At 42.1% G+C, this 25416-nt stretch overlaps 1 protein-coding gene across 2 annotated transcripts in view; it reads left to right on the forward strand.

The window, feature by feature from the left end:
• Positions 1 to 1778: 1778 nt before the first annotated feature.
• The window catches only part of LOC146967290 (vinculin), a 29743-nt gene continuing 6105 nt past the window's right edge, over positions 1779 to 25416 (forward strand). Inside the window, exons 1-11 of one of the 2 annotated variants that reach the window (XM_085761942.1) lie at positions 1779 to 2155; positions 14645 to 14715; positions 17495 to 17645; positions 19015 to 19123; positions 19776 to 19898; positions 19998 to 20158; positions 22597 to 22687; positions 22812 to 22959; positions 23543 to 23696; positions 23797 to 23972; positions 24636 to 24826. In XM_085761942.1, coding sequence (XP_085618068.1) covers positions 1988 to 2155; positions 14645 to 14715; positions 17495 to 17645; positions 19015 to 19123; positions 19776 to 19898; positions 19998 to 20158; positions 22597 to 22687; positions 22812 to 22959; positions 23543 to 23696; positions 23797 to 23972; positions 24636 to 24826 — 1543 coding nt within the window. In that variant the 5' untranslated portion in view covers positions 1779 to 1987. Of the gene's footprint in view, positions 2156 to 14644; positions 14716 to 17494; positions 17646 to 19014; positions 19124 to 19775; positions 19899 to 19997; positions 20159 to 22593; positions 22688 to 22811; positions 22960 to 23542; positions 23697 to 23796; positions 23973 to 24635; positions 24827 to 25416 lie in introns of both variants that reach the window. The other variant, XM_085761941.1, reaches the window with a different exon arrangement.

Genomic DNA, 25416 nt, shown 5'->3' on the forward strand with positions numbered 1-25416 from the left:
GAACAATCAGTGTAGAGGCAAATTTGTGCCCTCAGCAATTCTGTGATGATTTTTTCACAATAAGCTGCAGCTTTTCTTCCTGCAGATAGAAAAGCGACTCTAAAGCGAAGAAACATGAGTGAAGTGTGTAGCTTTTCCTGTTTCCATGTTCCCATTCCACTGGCTGTAGTTACTTCTTTCAGCCACAGGATGGCACCAACTGCTGACTTTTGTAGCGATTGAAAACGGAAACTAAAGAATGTAAAAGCCTTTAGCCTTCAGATGAGAAACCTTCCACTTGGTGAACTCTGACAACAGATGTTATATTGAATAACTCATCTGGCTGTGATGTAACTTGATAAAGAAATAAATCTAAATTTCGGTGTGTTTTGTTTTACGTAATTGAGTTCACTCACTGTTTGCGCTGGTTTGTCAGGACATGATCTAACCTCCCTGCAGCAGTAGTAGGAACCTGCCAGATCATTTTATCAGTAGGACGGTAGGGGATGGTGGAGACCACCCATCTTGAGCCTTGCTCACATTCCAGCTTGGACACAGGGGACGGCCCTGTCAGTAACCTGAGAGTTGAGAAGACGACAGGCCATCTTTGATGTCTAAATTCAGGATGGAGTCTCCAAGATAGTCCATTTAACTGATTTTTGGGAAATACAGTGTGGAATACAGTTGGTACTAATGTAAATTCATGTTTTTGTTTTGTCTTATTTGAATAAAAGGATATATATGAGAAAGAATAGCCTATGTATACTTAAAGTGAGCAATTACATTTTGTAGGTAGTTTTGCCATTGTAGCCACGTTCACCTCAGAGAATAGTTGAGTTTTCTAAATTGTGCCTGTGTTAAAAATAAAACCAAATCACTAATAATTGTGAAATCCAGGCCTCTTCAACATGATTATGTTTCACTGACATTTGGTGTAATAACCCCCTTATATAAAAGGAAAGCATTATCAGCCCCATGTATGTTTACAAAAGAGTTCAAACAAAGTGACTTCCTTGATTCTTTCATTTTGGACTCTTCCTTTTTAGGGAATGGGCTGCTGCCTTGCAGTCCCTCTTGGGATTCTGTGGGAATTCCTTAGCTGCTTTGCCTGGCAGTTGGTTTTCAATCCTCAAATATTGTTATTTCAGGGCGTGAGGATGGGACAGCGAAGGAATTGAAAAAATGTGCCATGCTGGTTTGGACAGTCTTTGACAAAGCTTGGTCCGGTTTGTTGTAAACAACTGTGAGGGGCTGGTGTTGGCTATAATAATAATTTTGGCTCTCACTGATGCTCTAAGATCAAAATCCATTAAGACTAAAATACATGTTCATAGGCTACTCTAGATAGTAATTCATTATTGAGTAGGCTACTGAGTAGATAGCAAAACTGGTTCTGGGCAGCCTATACATCACATTTCCCCTGTTATGGGTATCTTTTAGAGGGTTAAGTTAAGTTTTCTTAAGAATTTCCTAATTTATGACGTTTGTTTTCAGAGTGGTCTGAAATCTGATCTCACGTCAGCCTCGGTAGGTGCCAACAGAGCCTGTCTGACTATGTAATTTACAGCTGCAGGAATCTACTCTTCGTGAACAGTAGACACATATTTCCCTTTTTAGGGCATGAGGATCTATTACGTAATTTTGGGAGCACTCGGATTTCGAGCAAACTCGCCTGTGTGGAAGCGGGAGGTGCCCGACGCAGAGTGGCACCCCCGATCGACCAATCAGACGCCAGCGTGCCTTGCCTTCCCGCTCGCTGATTGGCTAGAAGGCGGACGTAACCGGTTGACGTTTATGCTCCTCGCGCCCACTCTCTGGCTGGGAGCTCTTCACGTTTATGGTTTGACGGGAGTAGTTGTAGTTCTCACACCGGAGGGTGAAACTGTCCTGGAGAAAAGAAAGAAAAGCTACCGGGATTGTTTTTTAAAGGCTTTTCGGGAGTAGAACCGCCTTAAGTGGTTGGAGAGCTTATCTTTTCTCTCTTGGATAGTGGTCTAAAGTTGTCACCATGCCGGTTTTTCACACGAAGACGATAGAAAGTATCCTGGAGCCGGTGGCTCAGCAGATATCCCATCTGGTGATAATGCACGAAGAAGGTGAAGTTGACGGGAAAGCTATACCAGATCTGTCGGCGCCGGTTGCTGCCGTCCAGGCGGCTGTTAGCAACCTTGTCCGGGTGAGTAGCCTAACTTTGTTCCCTTTGGTAAAATAAAAAATATATAAAAAAGCATGTGGTGAAGTCCCAGCGTGTGTTGCTGGCTACCTGTCGCTCTTTGTCCCACACCGTCCGCTCTCAAATTAACTTAAAACACAGTGGGCTGCTACTTTTAGTGCGAGTTTGTCTAGCTGCATGATGTGTATTTCATTGCAGGGAGGATGTATGGATGCTATCAAAGTTTCTTGAAGTTGTTTGACTTGGGGCAAAGGGCAGTTACGCCCTTTTCCCCTTGAAAATATGCCCTGCCTCCTCTTGTAGCTGACTGCCATATCTTGACGTAGGCAGTGCACCGCCGCTGGTTTGTATGAGCCAGGTACTAGAGCAGGATAGAGTCTATTACTAAACCACCACCACCCCGCACAAAACCCACTGACCTGGCTTTTCTGTGAAATCAGAAGTCTGAATGAACTTCAGATACACATCATGTTTGATTTACTCCAACCTCAGTTCATACAGGAGGCGGGACAGTTCATTGCCCTGCAGGAGATTTGCAACACAAGCTTCCTAGGCCCACTTACTGTTGCATGGGACTGTTTAAAGAATGATCAAGCAAAGATTTATTACACAAGCACAGATCATAAATATAACACATTAACTGTCAGCAGTGTTCTGTTTTAAAGCTATAGCACAGAAACCACTAAATTAACCACAACCGATAACAACTTTTTTGCAAAAAACCTGCAAACCCTCTTAATATAGTATGCACAGTAGCTGCTGCTTTGAGTTAGTTTTGATGCACTTATAACAAGTGCTCATGCATTATTATGTCTAGCTGCTACCCATGGTGTTTTTCTCACCACACAGAGCACTTAAACTGTCTTTGGACCTATTAATTATGCATTTTTTTTCTCCAAAAACATGAAATTAGATGCATCCCTCGACTAGATGCAGCTGCAGTTTTAGGTATTTTTAGAACCAAACTCAACCAAACCACAATGGTGTTCCTCTGAGCCACAATGTCGGTATCATAGTACAAAACTAAGGAAATGTCAAATGCAGTTCCTAAAAAGTATGTTGTCTAAAATACAGACTAGTACATTGCAGCTTTCTCGTAAAGGAAACAAGGAAATATAAGGGACATGACGGATATTGCGGCTTTTAAGGATAGGAAGAGATAGGCTATATTAAGGCAGGCCTGGTTCCTGTGCGTTCTCCTTTCTATCAGCCTGGTGAAGCACACACAGTCCCTGGCAGTTGTTGGGGCGATAAATTTGGACGATTGCTCCGGCGTCTCCTGTCACCAAAGGAATGCTTCATTTAGAGGAATTGCTTCCCATTGGCCCCCCGATTTATTTACCGGTAGTGGGTTTTCATGGTCCACAACCATTTCATGCCAGTACACTTCATTCTGCACCTTTTGTTTTGTTTGTAGGTGTGCACCCCTCTGTGGGTGTTATTTGTATGTCGACACCAGTCAGACTTCCTTCCTCTTAGGAAGATATGGTTTTGTAAGAGCGTCTTATGTGTATGTTTAATTTAAATACAGTATGTTGACAGAGAGTCTTGTCTACTGAAACATACTTATTAATGTCAGTGTTTTTTGAAGGTACTATGTTTCCTTGGGTGACAGACAGTCCAATAATACGGTAACATTTGGTTGCACCTTGTAAAACATCTGATTCACTGTATCTGTGCACAGTTAAACAAAGTTAAAGTGTCATCAACAAAGAATACAAAAGCGTGGCTTGCTCTGACGTACACAAAGAGAATTAAGAGCTAACTCCTATGCTTTACCAATATGCTAGATATACTATACTTTGGATGCACATTTGCAGTGCTCAAATAATCCCACTGTGTGCTACCTGGCCAGTACCAGTAACTAGGCAGCAAAGAAAGTAGAGGATATAAACAGCCAGAGATCAAACCACAGCTAAAATGAGAGTGACTGTTGGACTTAACATTCATCAAGTGAAATCATGACTTAAAATAATGTTAATGTTAGCAGATGTGTAAGGCAAATTTCAGCTAACCCAGCAACATAAAAGGGCGCTAATACGTCAGAGCTGGATGTCTGTCAGCATGTTGGAAAGTAACTCAGCCCCCAAGTGCCTAGAAACCCAATTATTGCATCTTTAGATACAGACACATTGTTGCAGACCAATTTATCATGAAAGCAGTGCTTGTCAACTTCTTCCGACACGTGAAAATATCTTTTGCAACCTCCACTAGCTGGGGGTGAAATGATCCAGGCGCTCTGGACACTCTGAATTGTGATCAGATGTTTCCAACAGTGTGGCATGAATGAATGGATGGATATGGCTGTAATTATTTCCAGTTGCTGTAGCAACACTACAACATGGACAGTGTTATGAGTTCATTGAAGTTGAGGATGAGATGTAATTTCGTCTGGTTTCAGTCCCACAAGTTGTGTGAGTCATACATTGCGAAGCTCAAATGAGAAATCATGCCTCATGGCTCATATCTTTTACTTCTTTGTTTTCTGATGACCGTTGAATACTATCAGGAAATAAGCTTTTTGTCTTTGCTTACTGTGTTGGTGTTGCCATTTTTGCCCGTGCATGTTTCATTGTTTCCAAAAATGAATGTGCAGTAGTCAGTTTTTGCATCTGTTAAGTCACTTGCAACTAAACGAGTGTATTGGTGGAAAAAGGGCTCATCCTTGGAGGGGAAAAGGATAAGGTTGTCTAATTGCATTTCACCAGACTTTCCCAGGGTGGGGCTGTGTCAGAAAAAAAAGCTATTTACCTCATTGTGTTGCAAGGAAAACCACATGTTGCACAGACTTCCTGCTTTATGGATTCAGTAAAAAAAAAATCTCTTGAGATAGAAGCATAAAAAACAAGGTGGATTTTGGATTTGGATGACCTGAATATCTGCCCAAAAGCCAGTTACAGATAATTGTACCTTTCAGACTTCATATTCTGTTGGTTGTGTCAGGTTTCTTCCCAATTGCCAGACAAAGAAAACAACGATGGGCTTTCAGGATGCTTGTGTGTGTGTAAGCCTGAGGAGATCTGGTGCATTCACTGTGATAAGTGTGTAGACCTTGTAAATTATTAATTTGAAAGGGCCTAATCTTATTATTCCAGATGCATGGAGATTAAAGTGTAAACTGACCCAGTGTTTTAAGCGTAGCACGACTGCAAAGCATTGTGAAGTAGTAAATGTGTTCAGTCTGACCGAGACCCTTCACAAACCATCAGCATCTTTGACCTCAATGTTTTCAGACCTCAATTAAAGATAAATATGAGGAATGCGAAGAATTCCCAGCGAGCAGGAATGCATCCTGGCTCGATGGGGGTGGTGGGTGTGGGCTGAGCTGATCCTTTGAATAAAATATTGAGTAAGAATATCTGTGAGCAAGCGTTTCCTGACAAAAGTCTGAGTTCACAGAACAGTTCACACCAGCCACACTATAAGGGTCTTTGATCTCTGTTTCAACTCTCAAGTAGCTGTAAGTTGGTATAGGGCTCTTAACCAAAGGAAGTGGTTGTTATGGGTAAATGGTGTATTTGGAAAAGTATAAGAGTTGTTGTGCATGGTGTTGCTTATGCAATAAGCAGGGTATAAAGTCAGAGCAGTTACCAAGCTGGTGGCAGGGTTGGTTCAAAACCTGCTGAGCTGTATGTAGAGAACAAACTCCAGTGTTTCTCCATGCAGCAATGGAGCCTGGGAAGGCAGTTAGTTAGTCTAGTTTTTTTTTTTCTCACACCTCTGAGGTAGAAGTTTCAAACTGGGAATGTGTTTCTGAGTCACAATGAAACCATTACACATTTAGATTTGGAGTTTAACTAAGTTATCGCTTGATTAAATGATAGTTCAAATATTTTCCTACTGGGATAAATGCAAGAACAACACGCTATGTCAGTAGTCATTCCTTTGAGTTGACAAAACAGGATCTTTTTTTAATTTCAGGCCTGTTGTACTTCATTATTTTTATTGCCGTTGGATAAAGAAAAGAATGCCAGTGATGTAGAGTCTTGGAACGGATAAAGTCATAAGTGTTTGTCTTCCTGTTTGCGCTGATCACAAGGCTCACATGATCTCTGGAGATGCTCCTGTGTGCAGATCACTAGGTGACTGTACAGTTGGTGCATTGCTGCTGCTTTTAAGAAATACCACTTTTTATGCAATAACACCACCGTCTTTTCTTTGGGTTGTGTGATATGACTTGCATATCACTTGTTGGTCAGGAAACGTAAACAACACACTTGGAAATGTTCAACAACAGTTTCTTTAAAGTTAAAAATACACATACAGTAGAAACAGAAAAGCAGATGGATGGTTTTTAATGCTAAATTCTGGTAAGAGCTGTATTTGATGAAGTCATAGCCTAAATAGTCATCTCAGTCAATTACATGTTGAATCCATAACAGATGGGAAACAAATGTGTTCATTAAGCAAAGGGCTTAAGGGCATACAAAGAAAAGGCTTCCTATTACCTGGCACTCCAACTTCCTGTAATTTGTCAGGGGGAATGTTTTCGAAATGCTCGCCATTTGATTTTGTCACCTTGGTAACAATACAAGGACGTGAGGCATTTGCGTCGTTCCCAATGAGAGGAGATAATCTCATCTTTACAGAAAGGATTCATGATGCATCTGAAGACTATTTTTCACGAGTTTGATGAAACTTTTATCAGACCGGGCGGCTGCCGGGGAGTGTTGAAATGATGAGGAAACGCCGGAAGCCAAGTCAGGAAGACCCAGCAGCTGTCGGCCCCTCTTAGGAACGGGAGTGCGAGCCAACGAAGGGAAACCCCTCTCCTTTGGCAGTGGGATGTTTATGGCTACAGGCCGTGACAAAGAATTCAATCCACTAGGGCTGTTGCTTTTTCCAAATATTAAAATGTCAAACTCAGATGAATGAGAGGTAACGAATGACGCTCCTCTGATTGGTGGTGCTCCTGCTGCCTCACAAAAGCAACAAGCTAACAAACACATGCCTGATGATTAATTTAAGCATATTAATTACTTATATGGGATATAAAATATGTAATTAATGTGCAGGAGTAATCCAGAAATGTACCCCTGGAAACCTATTTAGCTTTCTGCAGATGGCTAGTTCATGGAGAGACTTTTTATTTTTCAAACACAAGCAGAAATCTAAGCTATTATCCAGCTGCTCTCCAGTTTGAGACCACAAATTGGACGACCCACAGAAACTGTACATTTTTGTTCTTCTCTTGCAGTTTTTTTGAACAGGAAGCTGTTTCCCAACAATTGACATACACTTACTACGATGTTTTCTTCCACCAGTCACATAGAATATATCATGCCACCTGGAACAGTTTTGAGCAATACAAAATGATACTTCCCACTCATTGTTCTTCAACTCTTGCCAAAGAGGACCAATGCAGGACTACATTTTTACCTTAATTAAACAGCTTCAGAGTAATTGTGATGGTTTAATAAATGACTTGTAACTTGTTAGAGGGAGAATGGAGGCTGTCTGCCTTCCACCTAGCAGCTCTTGGCTGAAAACCAACCTTGTAAGATCAGAGCCACCGCCCCGGTGTCCTACTGTAGCTCCCGTCTCTGCGGCAATGCGACACAAACGCGCCGTGTAACACGTAGTCTCTTGTTTATGACAGATAAAACAACACAAATATATGCATTGTAACGTCATAATAGATAACGCGACTGCTCTATTGATTGAGTTCTCGCTTGTTGTAAACAAATGCACATGGCCAGGAGGAGGGTTAGCAAAACAGTGGAAAGGCGACTAGACTTACGTAGTTCCCCTTTAAAGAGCGAGCAATAGTTGAATTAATGATAAATTTAATATAGTTGACTCTACTGATGGGCCTAATATTGTCTGTCTGTCTAATGTAGGCAATGTCAGTGCCAATGTAAATCAGCCACTGCTGCAATTGGGTACAGCCGCACCCCTTTGAAGGGAGTGCTGAATACTGTACACTGTCCTCCAAAAAAAAAAAAAAAAAGAATTGAAATGTAACATTATTTTCAATTAAAATATATGTTTTTTGCAATATTCAGGATTTAAAAATACAAAGTGACAACCCTGTGCGCTGATCAGGATTTAGATCTCTTGGAAATTCAACAGCCGTTAAATCACCTCAGTGGATAACGGAGTGTGATGTTCCTTCCTCCTCAACCCTCAGTTGATGCAATGAAAATAATCTGTCTTCTTTTAGCAACCCTTGTTCTGGTGGATGACAGCTCATCTATGACCAGCCGTGTATTGACTCACTCTTCTTTTTAAAAGGGAAGCTTCCCACCGATGAGCGCCGCTCCCTAGTAACACTGTATGAGCTGCTAAGCTCCTGTAACATGAGATAGATAGTTGTGATATTATTCTCTCTGGCTGCAGAGCTTGTTTTGCCACGGCCAAGCAGGCCGTTTGATTTGTGACTTTTCATCACCCTGGACACCTCATGTGTAGCCGCTTCCTGAACCAAATTAATAAACCCTGTTTGACACCGCTTGACGGATGCATTATAAAGGTGTTGACCTTCAGAGCAACCTCTTTGCTGGCCCTGAGTCATGATTAGTCAAGAAGAGCTTCATGCTATCTCAGAACGCTGCACTTGCTGGATTTGAGATTATTGATCAAGTGTAGCTAATGGACTGCTGGGGCATCAAGTTATGACGGCATGTCTCATCGGGTTGCAGTGCAAAGTTGGGAGTAGGAATCATTGTCTGAGTCGCACTTTGAGCGATTACTGTAAACCTGCAAGCAGAGTGAGACGGTTTATTTGTAGGACATCGCTAAGGGCAGCGGTGGCGGCACTTGCCAGAATCTTACCATCGTAGATCCCTGCAGTCGCCACGATTAACGCAGCATTGTGCTAAAACTGCCCAACATGTGAAAGGCAGGCTGTGTCTTGGCAGCCTTGAGGCTTTCAGAGTGGCCTTTCTTCTCCGGGGCAGAGCGATGGGCTGCTGTCAACAAAGCCAGGTCTGTTCTAAAGGAGCAGCCACTTTATCAAGCTACTTCTCAACACAGGGTTTCCACACAGCTTTCTTGGATGGTAAAAAGGACTGTCAGTGTTTTCCACTCCAGATAAAAATGGTAAAGGAGACTGTCAGCCAGTAGCACAGTATGTGTGAACCAAGCTTTAAAAGGAACATGGAAGTGAACAAATGTCCTTCCTTAAAGTGATTTGCTCGAATCTGTTCAAGGAAGGGGATATTTGTGTTGTGATACCCTGATTAAGTACGAGCTGAAACTGAACAGCCTCACATCATCACTTCCTCTCTGGCTCCGTTTTCTGTCTTCACTATCATTTTATCAAACAAAGAAACCATGCCAAAATATTACTCATTTTACTGACCTGCTATTTTTTCAAGTTTTATATTATTGTAGATTGAATATCTTTGGATTTGGAGATGTTATCCCATTCTCTGGGAACTAGAGAGAGAGTCCTCTAAGATGTTATAGAGCAAACTATTAATCTTTTAAGCCCATAAAAACAAAACGCATGAATCAGAAGTTAAAAATAATCTCAAACCCTAATGTTGAGTCTGCTCAGTGTATCATAAGTACTGTATGTAGTCCAAAATCATGACAGAGGCTGAAAATAGGGAAGACGTCCAGGCACCACAAACTGCTTGACAACAACAGCCATAAACTTGGGTCCCTGTTCTATTTTTGCAGCGAATTGTTTGGATCGCTGTTCAGCTGTGGACTGTTTTTGAACTTCAGACAGCAGGAAGAGGCTCCGCAGGGAGCAGGAAAAGGAAGATAGCAGTGACCTGTTGAATGCCGTAAAGAGTCCTCAAGAACAGCTCGGGGTTTTAGACACTCTGCGTGATGCTCTAGGGGAGAATATGAGTCAGCGCCCATTAAACGCTGCTCGCGCTTTAGCGTTTGGCCTCCACATTGTTCGCCTATAGCGCAGCCAATCCTTCTTAGGTCTTTTGTTCGGTTTAGGTCACGTCTAAACTTGACTTTACTCTCATAAATCTTACTGTTGTCCCAAATCTGTTCCTGCATGAGCAAGTGCGTTGAGTTTATCAGGCCAAGCTGCATCTCAGGCGTGCATATTGAGTCATTTAATCCATTGACTGTCAATGATATGGCAGTGCCTCAAGAGAATTGCTTCATCTGATCTAAAAAAAAACAACTAGAACCTGTTTTTACAGGTAATCAACCAAATGAGGCTTTCCCTGCTGTTGCAGTCCAGCCAAAAAAACAATCCATGCATGCTGCAATAGGTTATAATCTGCACATTTTGCTACAGGTACTTGCAAACCAACAAATCAATGAAACAAAGGGCTCCAGTAGCTGTTGGGGTGCATACAAAAGCAATTTTAGTAGTTCAGTCAGTGCAAGCCCGAAAAAGAAAAGTTCAGAGTTGGTTTCAACATTTTGCTTGGCTTGTGTGACAGTCACGGCCAGACGGTGGTTTTACTTTCTTGAAGGAGGCTAATGTGTGTGGTTTAAATTGTTGGTAAGGCTATAAGGTCTCTGTGTTACTTCCTCCCTCCCCACCTCTATTTACTTCTCTGTCTGTCTGTGCCCTATATTCCTCCTCTGTAGCCCTGGCCGACTGCCCTTTAGTTGAAATGGGACAGAACAGCTTTAGTTGTTGTCGTTGGCTTTTGTTCAGAGCCACTCATTGGGGGAATGTCAGGGTGGCATGTGTACACTGCCACTTCAGTCTGAGATGGACACCCTCCGCTCGGCTTTAGTTTTAGTTTAGCACAACCTTTGGCCCTAATTTATAACCCCTCAGTTACTCAGAGTCCCTCCGCTCTAGTGAAAAGAGAGTGAAGAGGTGTGTGATTGTGTGTGTGTGTGTGTGTGATTGTGTGATTGTATGTGTGTGTGTGTGTGTGTGTGTGTGTGTGTGTATTCTCTGCTCCATTTCAGCCTCCACGTCAACTATCTGGAATGGCTCTGCTACTGCCTGTAGTTGATCAGATTGACGAGCACTTGGGGACCGTTCACCACAGCATCATGACTCCATAATAAATAACCAAAATATAAGCAGTTTCTACTTTTAAAAATAGTTTGAACTTGTGCTTTTTTCCCCTTTTTTTTACCCAAGCCTGCCCTAATGTTTCTTACGAATTGCTTGTTTTGCCCGACCCAGTCTAACCAGTCTCCACCGTTTGTTAGCCTATATTTTGCACATTTTGCACATTTCAAATGGTATAAAAATGACTCTTTTGTCTTTTAGCATATGACGGCACGGCACATTGTAACATGTTCAAAATGTTGCATGTAGCTGAATTATGTGTGACAGTGAGGTAATGGCTCGTGTCGTTTTATATTTGTAATAATCATAATGTGAAATGTAAAGGAATAGCTTTAACGTCTCCCTATTGGGCGGCGATGCAGCTCATTTAACCCAGTCGGCGTGATCCGTGTCCCGGTATGAACGTGTGCGATCCCTCACCCGTGGCAGCTTGACGTGGGTGAATTGTGTTTCCCTACAGCGCTGAGGTCATGGTGGGGGAGGTGAGTCATTTTGGCATATGAAGGAGAGGGGGGCGTTCAGCTGCTTTACACATTACAACTGTGTCGAGGCTTGGTCCCCCCCTCAACAGCTGCCTTATTGAAATAATGGGCAAGTTAACAGGACATCATTCTGGAAAAAACTGCATGATTAAAGACCAAAAACTCCCTTAGGGGGAAAGTTGTGGTAACAAAGCTTAACTCATGCCCGTGACATGCCGTTGATGTAGAAAATGTGTGCTCGAGTTGCATTAAAAACTTTGTAATGGATCTAAACTTAAAACATTGCTGAGCAAGCGCAACTGTGCCAACTCTGAAACTCAGGCTGGAGCTTAAAGTGTTGACTGATACAAAATCCTCATGACTGATGAGCTAGTCATCAGGACTGAGAATGGGGCGGCGGGTGTGTCCTGTCTCGAGTGGAGTCCGTCTGTCAACCCCTGGTTCCACCTTTACCCATTCCTATATATAATACACTAACTAAGTGGCTTGTCAATAATGAAAGAAGAATGTGCAGCAGATTTAGGTTTTTGTTGGACTTTAGGAGGCAAAGACCTTCGCCAGTCAACAGTGCATTATCATCATGCTTATGAAAGATCAAGGGGAGGGAAAGAGGAAATGAGCTTCAAGAGTTGTTCTGATTAGAATCACAAAAGCAAATGTGAAGTTCTAGTGCTACTTCTGTAGTTTCTGCATTTTATCCTTGTGCATTGATTTGAAACAATGGTTAGACTCTTGCATACCTCGACTATATTTGAGTTATGGTTGTAACTGGCTCCGCTCAATCAAGGTGATAACACATTTACTGTGCTAAAAGTAACTCGACGCTACAGTACGATGAGGCGTTTGAATCGATACAAACTCTGCATGTTTGATGATATATAGATAAACTATGGTTCACCTCAGTGTTAAGTCAAGTCTTGGTTGCACATTTGTCCATAGTGTGAAATGCATATCATTTGGCTTTACAGTAATAACTCCTATAAGATGACAAGATATGATGGCTCCGTTTTGAGCATTGTCACTGCAAAGCAGTAAAGTGTGTCACATCTAGTTGACACACCCTCACTACATTTTCCTGGATTTCCTGCCACATGTTTTCTCCCACTGCTCCCAAAACTGTAAACTGTTTGTATGAAAAAGTGAGTGTGATTACACACTACAGGTTCTGTGTTGACACCGTAGTGGAGCGATGATCTGCACAGACATCTGGGGCCTCATGTATCAATACTTGCGTGGATTTCATACTGAAACATGGCGTACGCCAGAATCCAGAAACTGTCGTACGCACAAAGAAAATCTGATGTATCAAAGTGTGCGTACGCATGGATCCAAGCACTTTTCCTTTGTACATCCCAATCAACGTGGAATTGAGCGCACATGCCGAAGGGGTAATCTCCTCCCTGTCCACGCCTCCATTTAAATATGCAAATCAATGTAAATAAGGCCTGCACCAAAGATTCCCTTCTCTTTACGGTCAGATAACACCATGAGAAACTGTGAGGAACAGCAATTTAACCAAATTTGAGTTGAAGGTGCTCCTCGATAAAGTTGAGCCGTGTAAACATCTTTTTTTTTTTTTTTTTTGCCGTCCTCCGGCACCATCACAAAGGGGGTGGGAGAGTGTGTGTGTGATATAAAGGTGAACGTGAGGCGGAGGACCGCTGTCATCCCAAATGAAAGCAGACAATGTACTCTAATTAAATTATGTGAAATGGATTTACAATTTTATTTGCCTTCTTTTATACACAGATCGCGTAGTAAATAAATGCAGAAGTGCACCAGGGAGGCTGATAAAGACACATGTCCAACTTTACGCATGTGTTTATTGACATTAAGTACTTCACACAGTCTGTGTAGTTTAACCAGCAAAAAGGAAGTCACTGACAGTGTGATATTTCGGCAGACATGCTCAATGTGCATCGGGACGGGGGGTTACATAGGACAATTAAACAAATACATTTACTTTGCGCGCATACAGTCCCAGGCTGTAATCTGTCCTCAACTATGCTGAATGAATGAATCGTGCGCTGAACCAGCCACCTCGCCACAATGTTTGTTAATATGTGATGCATTTACGCATCACATATGATCTGTACATTTATAGTATAAAAATGCTTCCTGTTCACAGTGTGGTCAGCACCTGAATGGAGGCGACCCATGGCTCCCCGACGTGTCGCGCTCTCAGGCCGGTTGCAGCGCACTGCGCTCAGTTCCAAGAGAATTGCCCTCGGAGTCATCATGTGCAAAAAAAAAAAAAAACCTCCGGGACTCGTGTGCACTTCGCACTGCAGCATCTGCAATATCTTAAGACTAAAGCTGATGCTATTTTCTGCACCACTTTGCGCATGCTTTTCTATCCACCTATCTAATTGCAACACGTGGATGGGTTGTTCATAAATGTGTCTCTGATGTGCACATTACTCTGAGGACTAATAGTTTTCACATTATTAACAGTTTCCCAGCTTCACCTCTAAGTGTCGCCAAAGGAACAATAGCTGTAGAAACGTGCGTACGCCAGCTATGGAGTTGGCGTGGGCCACCGCACTTTTCCACGGTCATTTCACTTTTGATACATCTGAACGTTGGCGTGGAAAATGACGTACGCCACTTTTTTGTGCGTACGCAACATTGATACATGAGGCCCCTGGGCTCCGGCCTCCTGTGGCCTGGAAGGCGATGAAACAGACGGGTGGAGTTTGAAACTTACAGTACCGGAAACTTTGAAACTGAGTCAAAGTGAGCACCTGCTGTTGGACAGGTTCACAAAAAAGAAGAAAAAGAAACATCTTTTATTTACATGTGGTCATTGATTTCGTTGGAATCAATTATTAAATTACTTATGATAATGTTATGACTGATTTATTAAAAAAATATCCTAAAATACATAATTTATACAAATTATGTGAAATGTGTCAAAAAACATTGCTTACTTCTTTACTGTGGTACTTCTTTATTTACTCCTGGGTTCTGTTGCGTATCTCACTCTTACTGTTTATTAACCCCTTATTATATTATATTAAATCCAAACTCATGAAGTGTGTGTGTGTCTTTTTCCAGGTGGGAAAGGAGACTGTACAAACCACAGAGGACCAGATTATGAAAAGGGACATGCCACCAGCTTTTATCAAGTAAGCACAAGCGTGTCACTTTGCATAGCTCAAATCCATACAATGACAAAGCATCTGAGATGTGTTTTTGGATGAAGTGATTCTCTCTCCACAGGATGTGGAACCCACTAGCCTTTATTTGGCTCTCTTTCTCTCTCTTTATCTGCTGCAGTAATGGCTGGTTGTGCCCAAGCAAAGGTCAGACATGGCATGTTAAGTGCCTCAGAGCCTTGCCCTGGTGTAACGTAGATACTTTTTTTTTTTTTTTGCTGCCCAGGGAGGAGCTCCTTTACCCTAAAGGAGAAGGGCCACAAACTCATACTGTACATGTTTTTTCTCCATAAGAGCCACTGGCTGCTTCTGCTTTCCATTACTGTTGAAACACCCACATACACTCACAGAATTGCTGTAGCAAAGAAGAGGTGTACGTACTGTATTTAACCATTGCATTTGTTTCCCTGGCTGACTCCACATCAGCTAAATCATTAACTTGTGCCCAGCTGCTGTCTGTCCGTGTCACACAGTTTCACCGTTCCCCATCACACGAGAGACTACAGTTGTAGGAGGGGGGCGGGGGCCCTGGGAGCCCCCCCAAGGTCAGGGATGAAATGCATTGGCAGGCACAGGTCATCAGACTCAACACATTTGGCGCCTCAAAGTCACATCGTCACCCTGTCGTCATCCATCAGCACATGCGATGGAATGCGTCTCCTTCACTAAATATAGTGTCTGTCGGGGTCCGGTTAATGCATGGGCTGTTTCTCGCTGGTGCATGCTGAAGGACACTGCTGGCTGGCTCTGCAAAGACACACACACACACATACACACACACACTCACTGTCACGTCAGCCTCGATGTTATGCACATATGTTAGCCTTTATCCATAAGGAGCCTTGCTCCTTCAGAAGAATGGAGACTGAGCTCCTCTTGTTCGTCTCCTTTGCAACGCCTAAAATGTGGAAAATAGCAATAACGTTCCCATGTTTCCGCAGCAACGTTTGGCCCGTAGGCAAAAGTAGGAAGTACTCTGTGGGAACTACAACATGTGGTGGCCCTTGGCTCGTTGCCCGTTTCTTTGTGCAATATGGCTGTTATGATACTATGCAGGTGGCATGTATGACGATGACTCAGAAGACTGAACCCACAGATTTTGTAGCTCTGTAGTTCACCGAGTGCATCACGCCCAGGAGGTAACTATCAATCATTTACATTTCTGTGGAAGCAGGGGTGAAGTTGGGCCGAAGCCAGCTACAGCGCTGAGGACTGCTGCTGAGTTCCAAGTCACATCCTGGGAGAACAAATGAACTTCTAGGTCATGAGATAGATGTACTCTGTAGACAGCAATGCATTAAGTTATACTTTTACCTACAGAATATATTAGCGCAAATTCATAAATTAGGCTCATTACAGTGTGTTGCACCTTATATCCTTGACAAAAAAGAGAAAAAAAAGGGTCAGTTCAGATTTCGTCCAGTTGCATTTCCATGACAAAGGTCATGGAAAAAACACACTTAGTTCAAATCTACTTTTAGTCAAACTACTATTTAGAGATCACAATGACCTTTCAGGCTCAGTCCATCTGTTTTCTTCTTAAAGCCCCTTCTTCGGATAATGACAATACCACACCACATACAGTCTAGATTGTGCAACGATCATGTTTTCATGAATTTGTCAATCCCTATCATTATCAAAAATGGACCCAAAACTTATATTTTCACCATGGGTTTGCAGCTTAGAGAAACACACACAGGAAACGTATGAAAAGCAACTTCACAATATCCTGTGTCTGTGAAAGCATGTCTACACCATTTGCTTCGGTTGGTGCAATGTTTTGGTGAAGTTACTATATGATCATTTGTGTCTTTTGTCAGTGCATGCTGACCTATAGCTCATTGTGGACACAAGCTGCCAGCTGGACACAGCTTGTTATACAGAAAAGTTGTTCTTTGAAGCTGAAATCACAATCACAATCACATTTATTTGCCAAGTATGTGCATACAAGGAATTTGACTCCGGTTAATGAACTCACTTATACACATATAAAAATGGGATACAGAATGAGGACAGCAACAACTGAGCAATAACATAATACAACAGAGAACATGTACAAGTAGAAACATAGATAAGTAGTGGCAGGTGGATTAAGGTGGTCAGTTGGTAGTGCAAATAAACAATGAGGTAGTACTGCAATGAGATAAATAATAAAATACTGGAGATATATATATATATATATATATATATATATACATATGTTATTTACAGCAGGGATGTATTGCAATACCTACAATAGGCAGGATATGTTAATATGTATATATATAATATATAATAATATGTACATTTAAATATTGTACTCAGGTACTTTTAATTTCCTTAAGTTTCCTTAAGTTCTTATGGGAGTTAATGTATGAAGAGTAGATATTTTATGCTTTAACATAATTTCTGTGCACAGAGGACTACCCCCTTCCTTATTCCCAGTTTAACCCTGTATAGAGAATGATATTCAAATATTTCATCTGACTCCCATCAGCTTTCACATTACAGTTAGCTTTAAATGTGATGATGGGTAAATATAAGAAGAGAAAATGAAACAAAATCATGTTTAGACAGTAGTTACAGTGTGTTATGGCTACAGTAGCTGTATCCCCGAGCCTTCCATCGGTTTTTGCTGCAGGCAATTTGCTGTTTCCATGTGTACTACTGTCCATCTGGCTTCTGAAGGGCATCAGCATGACCTGTTCTTGAGGTGGTTTTGTTTTTTTCCCGACCAGTTTTTAAATCAATATTTTTGTGCTTCCTACAGAGTGGAGAATGCGTGCACAAAGCTGGTGCAGGCCGCCTCCATGCTGAAAGCCGATCCATACTCGGTTCCTGCTCGGGATTACCTCATCGATGGCTCCCGGGGCATCCTCTCTGGGACCTCTGACCTGCTCCTGACCTTTGATGAGGCCGAGGTATTCATTCATTCATACATTCATACATTCATTCATTGTATATTTGATTCAGAAAATTTGTGAGGTTTAGTCAGTGTATGCTATTGCACCAGGATGTGTTGTGTGTTTTCTCTGGGGATCTAGTGATGTCGCTGGTGGATCAACATGTCTGCAAACTAAACTGTGGCTTTTGCAATAAAAGTAATATGGGTCTTTTCCTTAGACAGACTGAAGTGCATTGAACCATTTCATATACTGTTATTTACAGTGATGTGTACGTGCTTTTGCACCATTTACAAACCACAAAGCAGTTATTTTCATTCTTTTTCTCCAAAGAAATGAAGATGCATGCAAAAGCGATCGCTACAGTAGTTTCAACATATTCTGTGCTTTTTTTTGGTCATAAATGTTTGTAATAGCAGGAAACAGAATTCGTGATAAGCTGAAGACCGCAGTGCATGTTTAACTGTCAGATATCCTGCCCCTGACGTATCTCCTTCACTTCTCCTAAGTAACCAAATTTCAGTGGTTATTATTTGTTTATTTTGTTGTTAAGTAAATATTAGCTGTTGCCCTCTCTGTCACTATCAGAACCGTATTATTTTCACAAATAGTACTAGGCAGGTTGTGAAAGATATGGGAATAGTCGAGAAGACATAGCTAATACAGCGTGTAACTGTGCTAACGGTTGTAGCATTGATTTTTAATGAGCAGGAGGCGAGCTGGAAGGGCTTTAATATCTTTTTAATGGACACATGAGTGAGGCAGAGGTCTGCTGCCACCAGCCCTTCTGGTATGAGGACAGTATCCATCTCCTCCGCCCTCTGGGGTACTGTAAGCCTTATAATGGAGACAGAGAGGTAGATAAATGTGGCAGACCTGCCAGTGGAATTTACACAAACTTCATATTTCTTACACAAACACTTCTTAAATCTTACACACCAGGCAGCAGGGGTATCATCCATCAGGCGCTTCCTCCCCTCATCCTCTCAGGGACGGAGAGCAAAATAGAAAAGTTGCACATCAGCTCTCTGTGGGCAGATATCAGGCGGGGCGGCGTCCCAGCGCTGTCTGCAGCAGTCAGCAGGACTCAGCAGGACTCAGCAGGAGTCATCAGTCAGCGGTGCCATCATGTTTTCAAATGCAGCTCAGGGATCACTCTGTATAGTGGAGTGGTGACTCCAGCAGTCCAAATAAAGCTGGAGTGAAAGAGGCTGGAATGTCAGTAGGCAGCATTGTCAGAGTGCAATTAGAGAGCATGTGAACGGGAGCGAGGGAGGGGGGGGAAGGGAGCGGGTGCTGTGTTTGCATAATCACTTTTCTCTGGAAATGCAACGTTTGTTTTTTGAAAATCAGTGCTTGATGTCGTTTTATCCCATCACTGTGACAGGTCCGCAAAATAATCCGCGTGTGCAAAGGCATCCTCGAGTACCTGACCGTGGCAGAGGTGGTGGAGTCGATGGAGGACCTGATCACATACACAAAGAACCTCGGACCAGGTCGGTCTGCTGCTGACACAGGGGCAGGATGATGTTGCTCAAGCCTTGCCTCGACAGTATCTGACAGCAGCGTCTTAGTTCACACTTTGTTTTTGACATCTAAGCATTTATACTACTCATTAAACAAAAAATAGTTGTGATATGTGATGAAGTTTCCCCTGTGAAACTAATATAAAATAAATGTTACCATAAAAGCAACACCACCATACAGAAAGTACAATTATACACAGTGTTATTGAAGTTACATATGTGAAATTCAGTTCCATGTAAAATCTCAACAATTATCAATTTGAGAAACTGTTTCCATCACCTATAATGAATTTATATATTCACATTCAGGTTTTGTTTTGTGAATGGCTTTATATAATGTTAAGGATAGAACGAATCAGTTTCATTTTGTATTTCCTCAACTTTAACAACAACAAAAAAAGTATAATTACATATTATATAAGTCATAAACTATGCACAACAACCCGAACAGTCAGACAAATGTAGATAAAAGTATTTACGAGTAGGAATTACAAAATGTCTCAGTGAGGTATGCGAAGAGTAAAAGTAAAAATTGAAATACTGAAGTACCATTGCTACATACATTCTTTGTTTAAATGTACTAAGTTTCTTCTCCACCTCTTGTTTTCTTGTCTACATCCAGGAATGACAAAGATGGCAAAGATGATTGATGAGCGACAGCAGGAGCTGACCCACCAGGAACACCGCGTCATGCTGGTCAACTCCATGAACACCGTCAAAGAGCTGCTGCCCATCCTCATCTCAGGTAATCTTACACCACCTGCACAGGGAGGACATTCTTATAGATTTTTGTTTTTTTACTCTTGTTGCATCATGTGTCTGAGCTCTGTTTTGTATTTTTCAGGTATCAAAATATTTGTGACGACCAAGACGTCTGGCAGCCAGGGTGTGGAGGAGGCCTTGAAGAACCGTAACTTCACTGTGGAGAAGATGAGCGCAGAGATAAACGAGATCATCAGAGTGCTGCAGCTTACATCCTGGGACGAAGATGCCTGGGCCAACAAGGTACGCACTTTAAATGATATCCCTCTAAGTGTGTCTATGGCCGTCAAAGTCACACGCACACTCTTTAGTTATAAACATAAATGAAGAAAAAGAGGCCGCTTTGCTCTTTGAGCTGCTCAGAATGTCAAAACTTTTTTTTTTTAGCTTTCTTTGTGAATCACAACTGGAAGATTTATTTATAACAGCAAAAACTGACTTTTTGTTTTTTGCTACCCACTGTGCCCTCACGCACTCCCAGAATGCCTTTTGCAAGAGGCTGCAGATACGGAGAGATTATGAAGTGATATTATTCTCATCTCAGCTGGTGTATTTCAGCCCCTTGTCTTCACGTGGAATGACTAAACTTCGCCAGGATGACCTTTTATTTCAAGGTTGACAGGTGTGAAGATGCTTTTGCATTTTAGATACATATTTTACATTATAGTTGGGGGGGGAAAGAAAGCATGCTTTATCTTTCTCTGTGTCTCTGTGTAGCTGGTTAATATGTTGGCTTCTTTGATGTTTCTCTGCTCTGCACGTTTGGCTTCTCCCCTGTCCCAAATTCACTCTCCAAACGGCTCTACCTGGCGCCACTGTTTTCTCTGTTGACATTTTTTTTTTCCGTTGGTCTCAGTTGGTATGTCCAGTTAAACATTTGTATTTATGTCGTTCTTCCTTTCTTTTTACCGTTTCTTTCTCCCTTCACCCCCTGTAGAAGGTAAGCCTTACTTCTCTTGCACCTTGGTTGTGCAGCAGCATGTCTGACAGATGTGTGTGCTGTCTTGTGCTTTGTTGTGCCATTGTGTGCATTTCTTTTTTATAGCAGGCGAGACCGCAGTGAGGTTAAAGTGTTAACTATCTATTAATAGGGTAGATTTGTAGTTTGATTATTGTTGTTCTGCTGTTGGAATGGTGTTTATTGAACGTGTTGAGCTGGGTGAATTGCTCAAATGTTGATCTGTGCAGTATGTTTCCTTTTTGTTCTGTTTTTGGGTTGTGTCTTTGCTGTATAACATCGACATTGTATCAACATCTGTGTGTCCTCCTCCTGAGTCATTTGAACCTCAGCATACGCGTGCCCTCAGCCTGTCTGGATATTGATCGAGCTGACTCATGCACTATTGATTTGAGGGAATTTTCTTACCGTTCATCTCTCTTTACTGTGATCATCAGGTTACTCCTGATCTCCACAGGAGGAGGACACAGACAATCTGATATGGATTTTGATGAATGGCTTTTTTTTTTTTTTTACTTTTAATCCAACAGACTTTGCTCAGTTCACTAACAAATCTTATTTCTGTTATTACTAAAACTGTTCTCTCACTTTACATGATCCTCATTACTAACACCATGACCACACCCTGTCTAATTCCATTCAGTGTCTTTACTGTAATGAACGACGTGCATTCGATTTGACTACAAAGCTCCTTGATCCGTCTGTATGTCTCTCACTTCACTGGTTTCTGCAGTCACACATACTCTGGTGTACTGTAACTGACAGACAAAACGGCTGCACAAGTTTGAACAGCAAACTAATGCCGTCATGCTGATCTGGTGACTGGTTACTTCACACCTTTCTACTTCCTGCTTTTTTTTCTCTACCTCCTTTTATTCGACTCTGTAACTCTACACTCACAGTTGTGCAAACAGACGTGCTCGTTGTTCTCTTGGGAACATTGCGAGCGCACAGACGTGTTGTGTGATTATGAGTATTTTTAGCAGTGTGTTTGTCCTTACTTGGTTTAATTTGCTATAAAATTTTCGCTGAACTCTTATGTTGGAGGTTTCAAGCTGCCTCATGAACAACTTGTGTTTTCTGAATTCCTATCATTGTACCACGGCAAAGCAAGCTCACTAAAAACCACTCATTCATCCGCTCTGGTCTCCTGCTTTGCTCCACGTCCTACAGGACTGCGCTTTGTTTCGCAGACTTCGACAATGAGGGGACTCATTGTCAAGTCGGGCGCTGTTGGACAGATTGTTGTATTTCCATCCACTCCGATTGAGATACAATGGAGAGTCGTTTGGCTTTTTATAACTTGACCTGCCCATTGTTGAGGATGGGAAAGAATGATGGAAACGGCATGCACTGCGTGGTTGTGTCTTACAGATGTTGGCAATGCTGCACATGGACTTTGCTGTATGTTTTCTTTTGCTAGAATAACTATACAGAGGGTTGGAGAAGTTTTTTTTTCTGAAAATGTATAGAATTTGCCCACGAAAAACTGTGAGTGAACAAGAACATCTCAGAAGAGTCATGACTAGATTTCTAAGCAGCATCACATTACACAGGAATGTTATCTTGACCTTAACTTTTAACATGAAAAGCTTATAAGCTTATAGTAAGAACATGTATACATGGTATGACTAAGGGAATTGATCCATTTCCTCTTTAGTTTCCTTTGGGTTCATTGATTTACTTTAAGTTATTCATTTATTCTGTCTTTTTAAACCTAAAGGACACAGAGGCCATGAAGAGGGCTCTGGGGCTCATCGACTCCAAGATGGCTCAGGCTAAGAACTGGCTGCGGGATCCAAATGCTCAACCAGGTAACAAACCCGACCTCTACCTCAAACTATTCATTCTGCCGCTAATCACGTCCTCGGGCTGACGACCTAATCAAATACCTTGACATTATTGAGCTGACCACTCTGCGTGCTGCTGTGCTTCCAGGGGACGCAGGCGAGCAGGCCATCCGACAGATCCTTGATGAAGCCGGGAAAGTCGGAGAACTGTGTGCCGGGAAGGAACGGAGAGATATCCTGGGCACGGCCAGGACGCTGGGTCATTTGACTGACCAGGTGTCGGAGATGAGAGCCAGGTACAGCATAAAAACCAGACTACATTGTTTGTCCATGTTGCAGCAACAGCAAGTGGGTTCACCACATATTTCACATTTCACACACTCCATAATATGACTTTCCTTGACTGTCATGCTCTGTTAAATTTCTATTGGATCTTTGTGTTGATAAGTGCTCTTCTTATGGACTAGTTTCATTTTCCATACTTAAAGGATCGTGAGTGTAAGGCAGTGAGCATATAAAAGGGGATTATGGTGTGTAAGACTGGAAGTCAGATCCCTCTGATATGAAATCTGATTGTCACCAGGGACCCTGAGTCATGCTACATTAAAAGCAGCTGCCTGGTATTAATCCCTAATCTACTTTAACCCCTGCTTGTAATACTCCTCTGGAAAGAAGGAGATGCCTCTGAGCCTTGTATGGAAATAGAGGCTTTAACTGAGGAAATGCTGTTAAACAAGAGCATCATGAGGCTGAAGCTTCAGAGTAAACAAACATTTGCAGACCAGAGAGGAGGCGATGAAACGTGAGCATGTGTGTGGTCTTAAAAACACATAGCGATTCTGCAGTTTGTGGCATCCATGTGTTCTTTGTCCACCCCAGAGGTCAGGGGGCATCCCCGGCCGCCATGCAGATGGCCCAGCAGGTCTCCCATGGGCTGGACGCTTTAACTGGCAAGGTGGAAAATGCCGCACGCAAACTGGAGGCCATGACTAACTCCAAGCAGGCGATCGCCAAACGGATTGATGCTGCACAGGTGAGTCATTAACCTCCCATGCAGTTATACAGAGTTTGTCTTTATTTAAGACATGGATTCAAACCTTTTGGGGTTTTTTTTATGTCTCTTTCCTGTTCAGAACTGGCTGGCAGATCCTAATGGCAGCCCAGAAGGAGAGGAGAACATCAAGTCCCTGCTCACTGAGGCCAAAAGGATCGCAGACATGTGTGAGGATCCCAAAGAAAGAGATGACATTTTACGCTCTCTTGGAGAGATCGCCGCCATGACTGCCAAGCTCTCTGATCTCAGAAGACAGTAAGTTACTGACCGTCTGAATTATGAGACTGTTTTATGCAGACTTTGTTCTTTTGTCTCCATAACCCCTCTGCTCTGCTTTCTCACTTTTTGTTATTCAGATGTTTTCTCAAGTGCAACTGTTTACTGCTGTTGCTAGGAAACAGTATTGGTGCCATGTATAAATGCAAAAAAAGGGAGAAATCTGTGCACGATATTGTGTATCAAGTTGGCCTTGAAAGTTATTCTCTGCGCATAAATCAGGGAGTTGTTTAATCACTTCCATTTGTTCTCCTCTATTTATCACTGACAATGATCGGCTAGGACTAAAGATCGTGTCACAACACGCACACACAAATTTTCTTCCTGTGGGAATTCAGATTTCATATTACAATTTGAAAAGCATTCCTATTCAACCTTGCGCAGGTGGGCTCAAGTAGTTGTGTTTGGTCTTCACCTCCAAGCTATAAAAAGTGCTCATTTTACAGCATTTCTAGTGCTGATTTGTACTAAACAGGCACTCTGAAAGCACTCTGTCAAACTGATTAATACAGTTGTTACTCTACTCTACTCTACTCTACTCTCTATGTACAAATAGCTACTCAAGGACATAATTCCAGCCATATCTCCATGATAAAACACAGCCTCAGACCTTTTTTCTTGCTGTTTTTAATTTCCTTGTAGGGGTAAAGGTGACACTCCTGAGGCCAGAGCTTTGGCTAAACAGATCGCAACAGCTCTGCAGAACCTGCAGTCCAAGACCAACAAAGCTGTGGCCAACAGCAGACCTGCGAAGGCAGCTGTACACTTGGAGGGAAAGATTGAGCAGGCGCAACGCTGGATTGACAATCCCACCGTGGATGACAGCGGCGTCGGTGAGCCTGGCCCCTACCTACCCCTCAACAACTTATCCCATCACTCTCTATCTGTATCTTATACTCCTTCACATTCCTTCCACTGCTCCTGTGGCTAAATTGCAGACCAAACACTTTGTGTACATGATGATTTCTACTGTACTTGACATACTTAGATGTTTACAACAAGGTTGCTCTAAGAAAAAATGTTCTCACAATATAATGGAGGAAATGCTTAGCTCAAAAAAACAGCATGAAATAATAGCTCCTGAGTGTTCCTACAAGTAGCTAGTAAAATACCCAGCAACCATTTAATAGGCAGCTATTTCCAGGAGGTGGCCAAGGTCACCACTGGCATAAATGGCACCCTTAACAGTTAACTATTGCTGAACCAATTAACAAATTTCAAATTTTCATTCTTTTAAGTCATATATTAAGCAAAAACAAAAATTATGATTTCAGCTTCTTAAATGTGCAAATGTTTAATGTATTAAAACTACTGCTGTCAAATATTTAAAATTTAAATGTAACTAATCTCCGCATTTTTCTAAAGTTAATTGCGATTAATCGCAATTTTTAATTTATTTTTTGCTCAAAATAACAGAAACTCA

Source organism: Trachurus japonicus, chromosome 19 (genome assembly GCF_045865225.1).
Source record: "Trachurus japonicus isolate A0001 chromosome 19, Traja_1.0".
In the NCBI taxonomy this organism is placed as follows: Eukaryota; Metazoa; Chordata; class Actinopteri; order Carangiformes; family Carangidae; genus Trachurus; species Trachurus japonicus.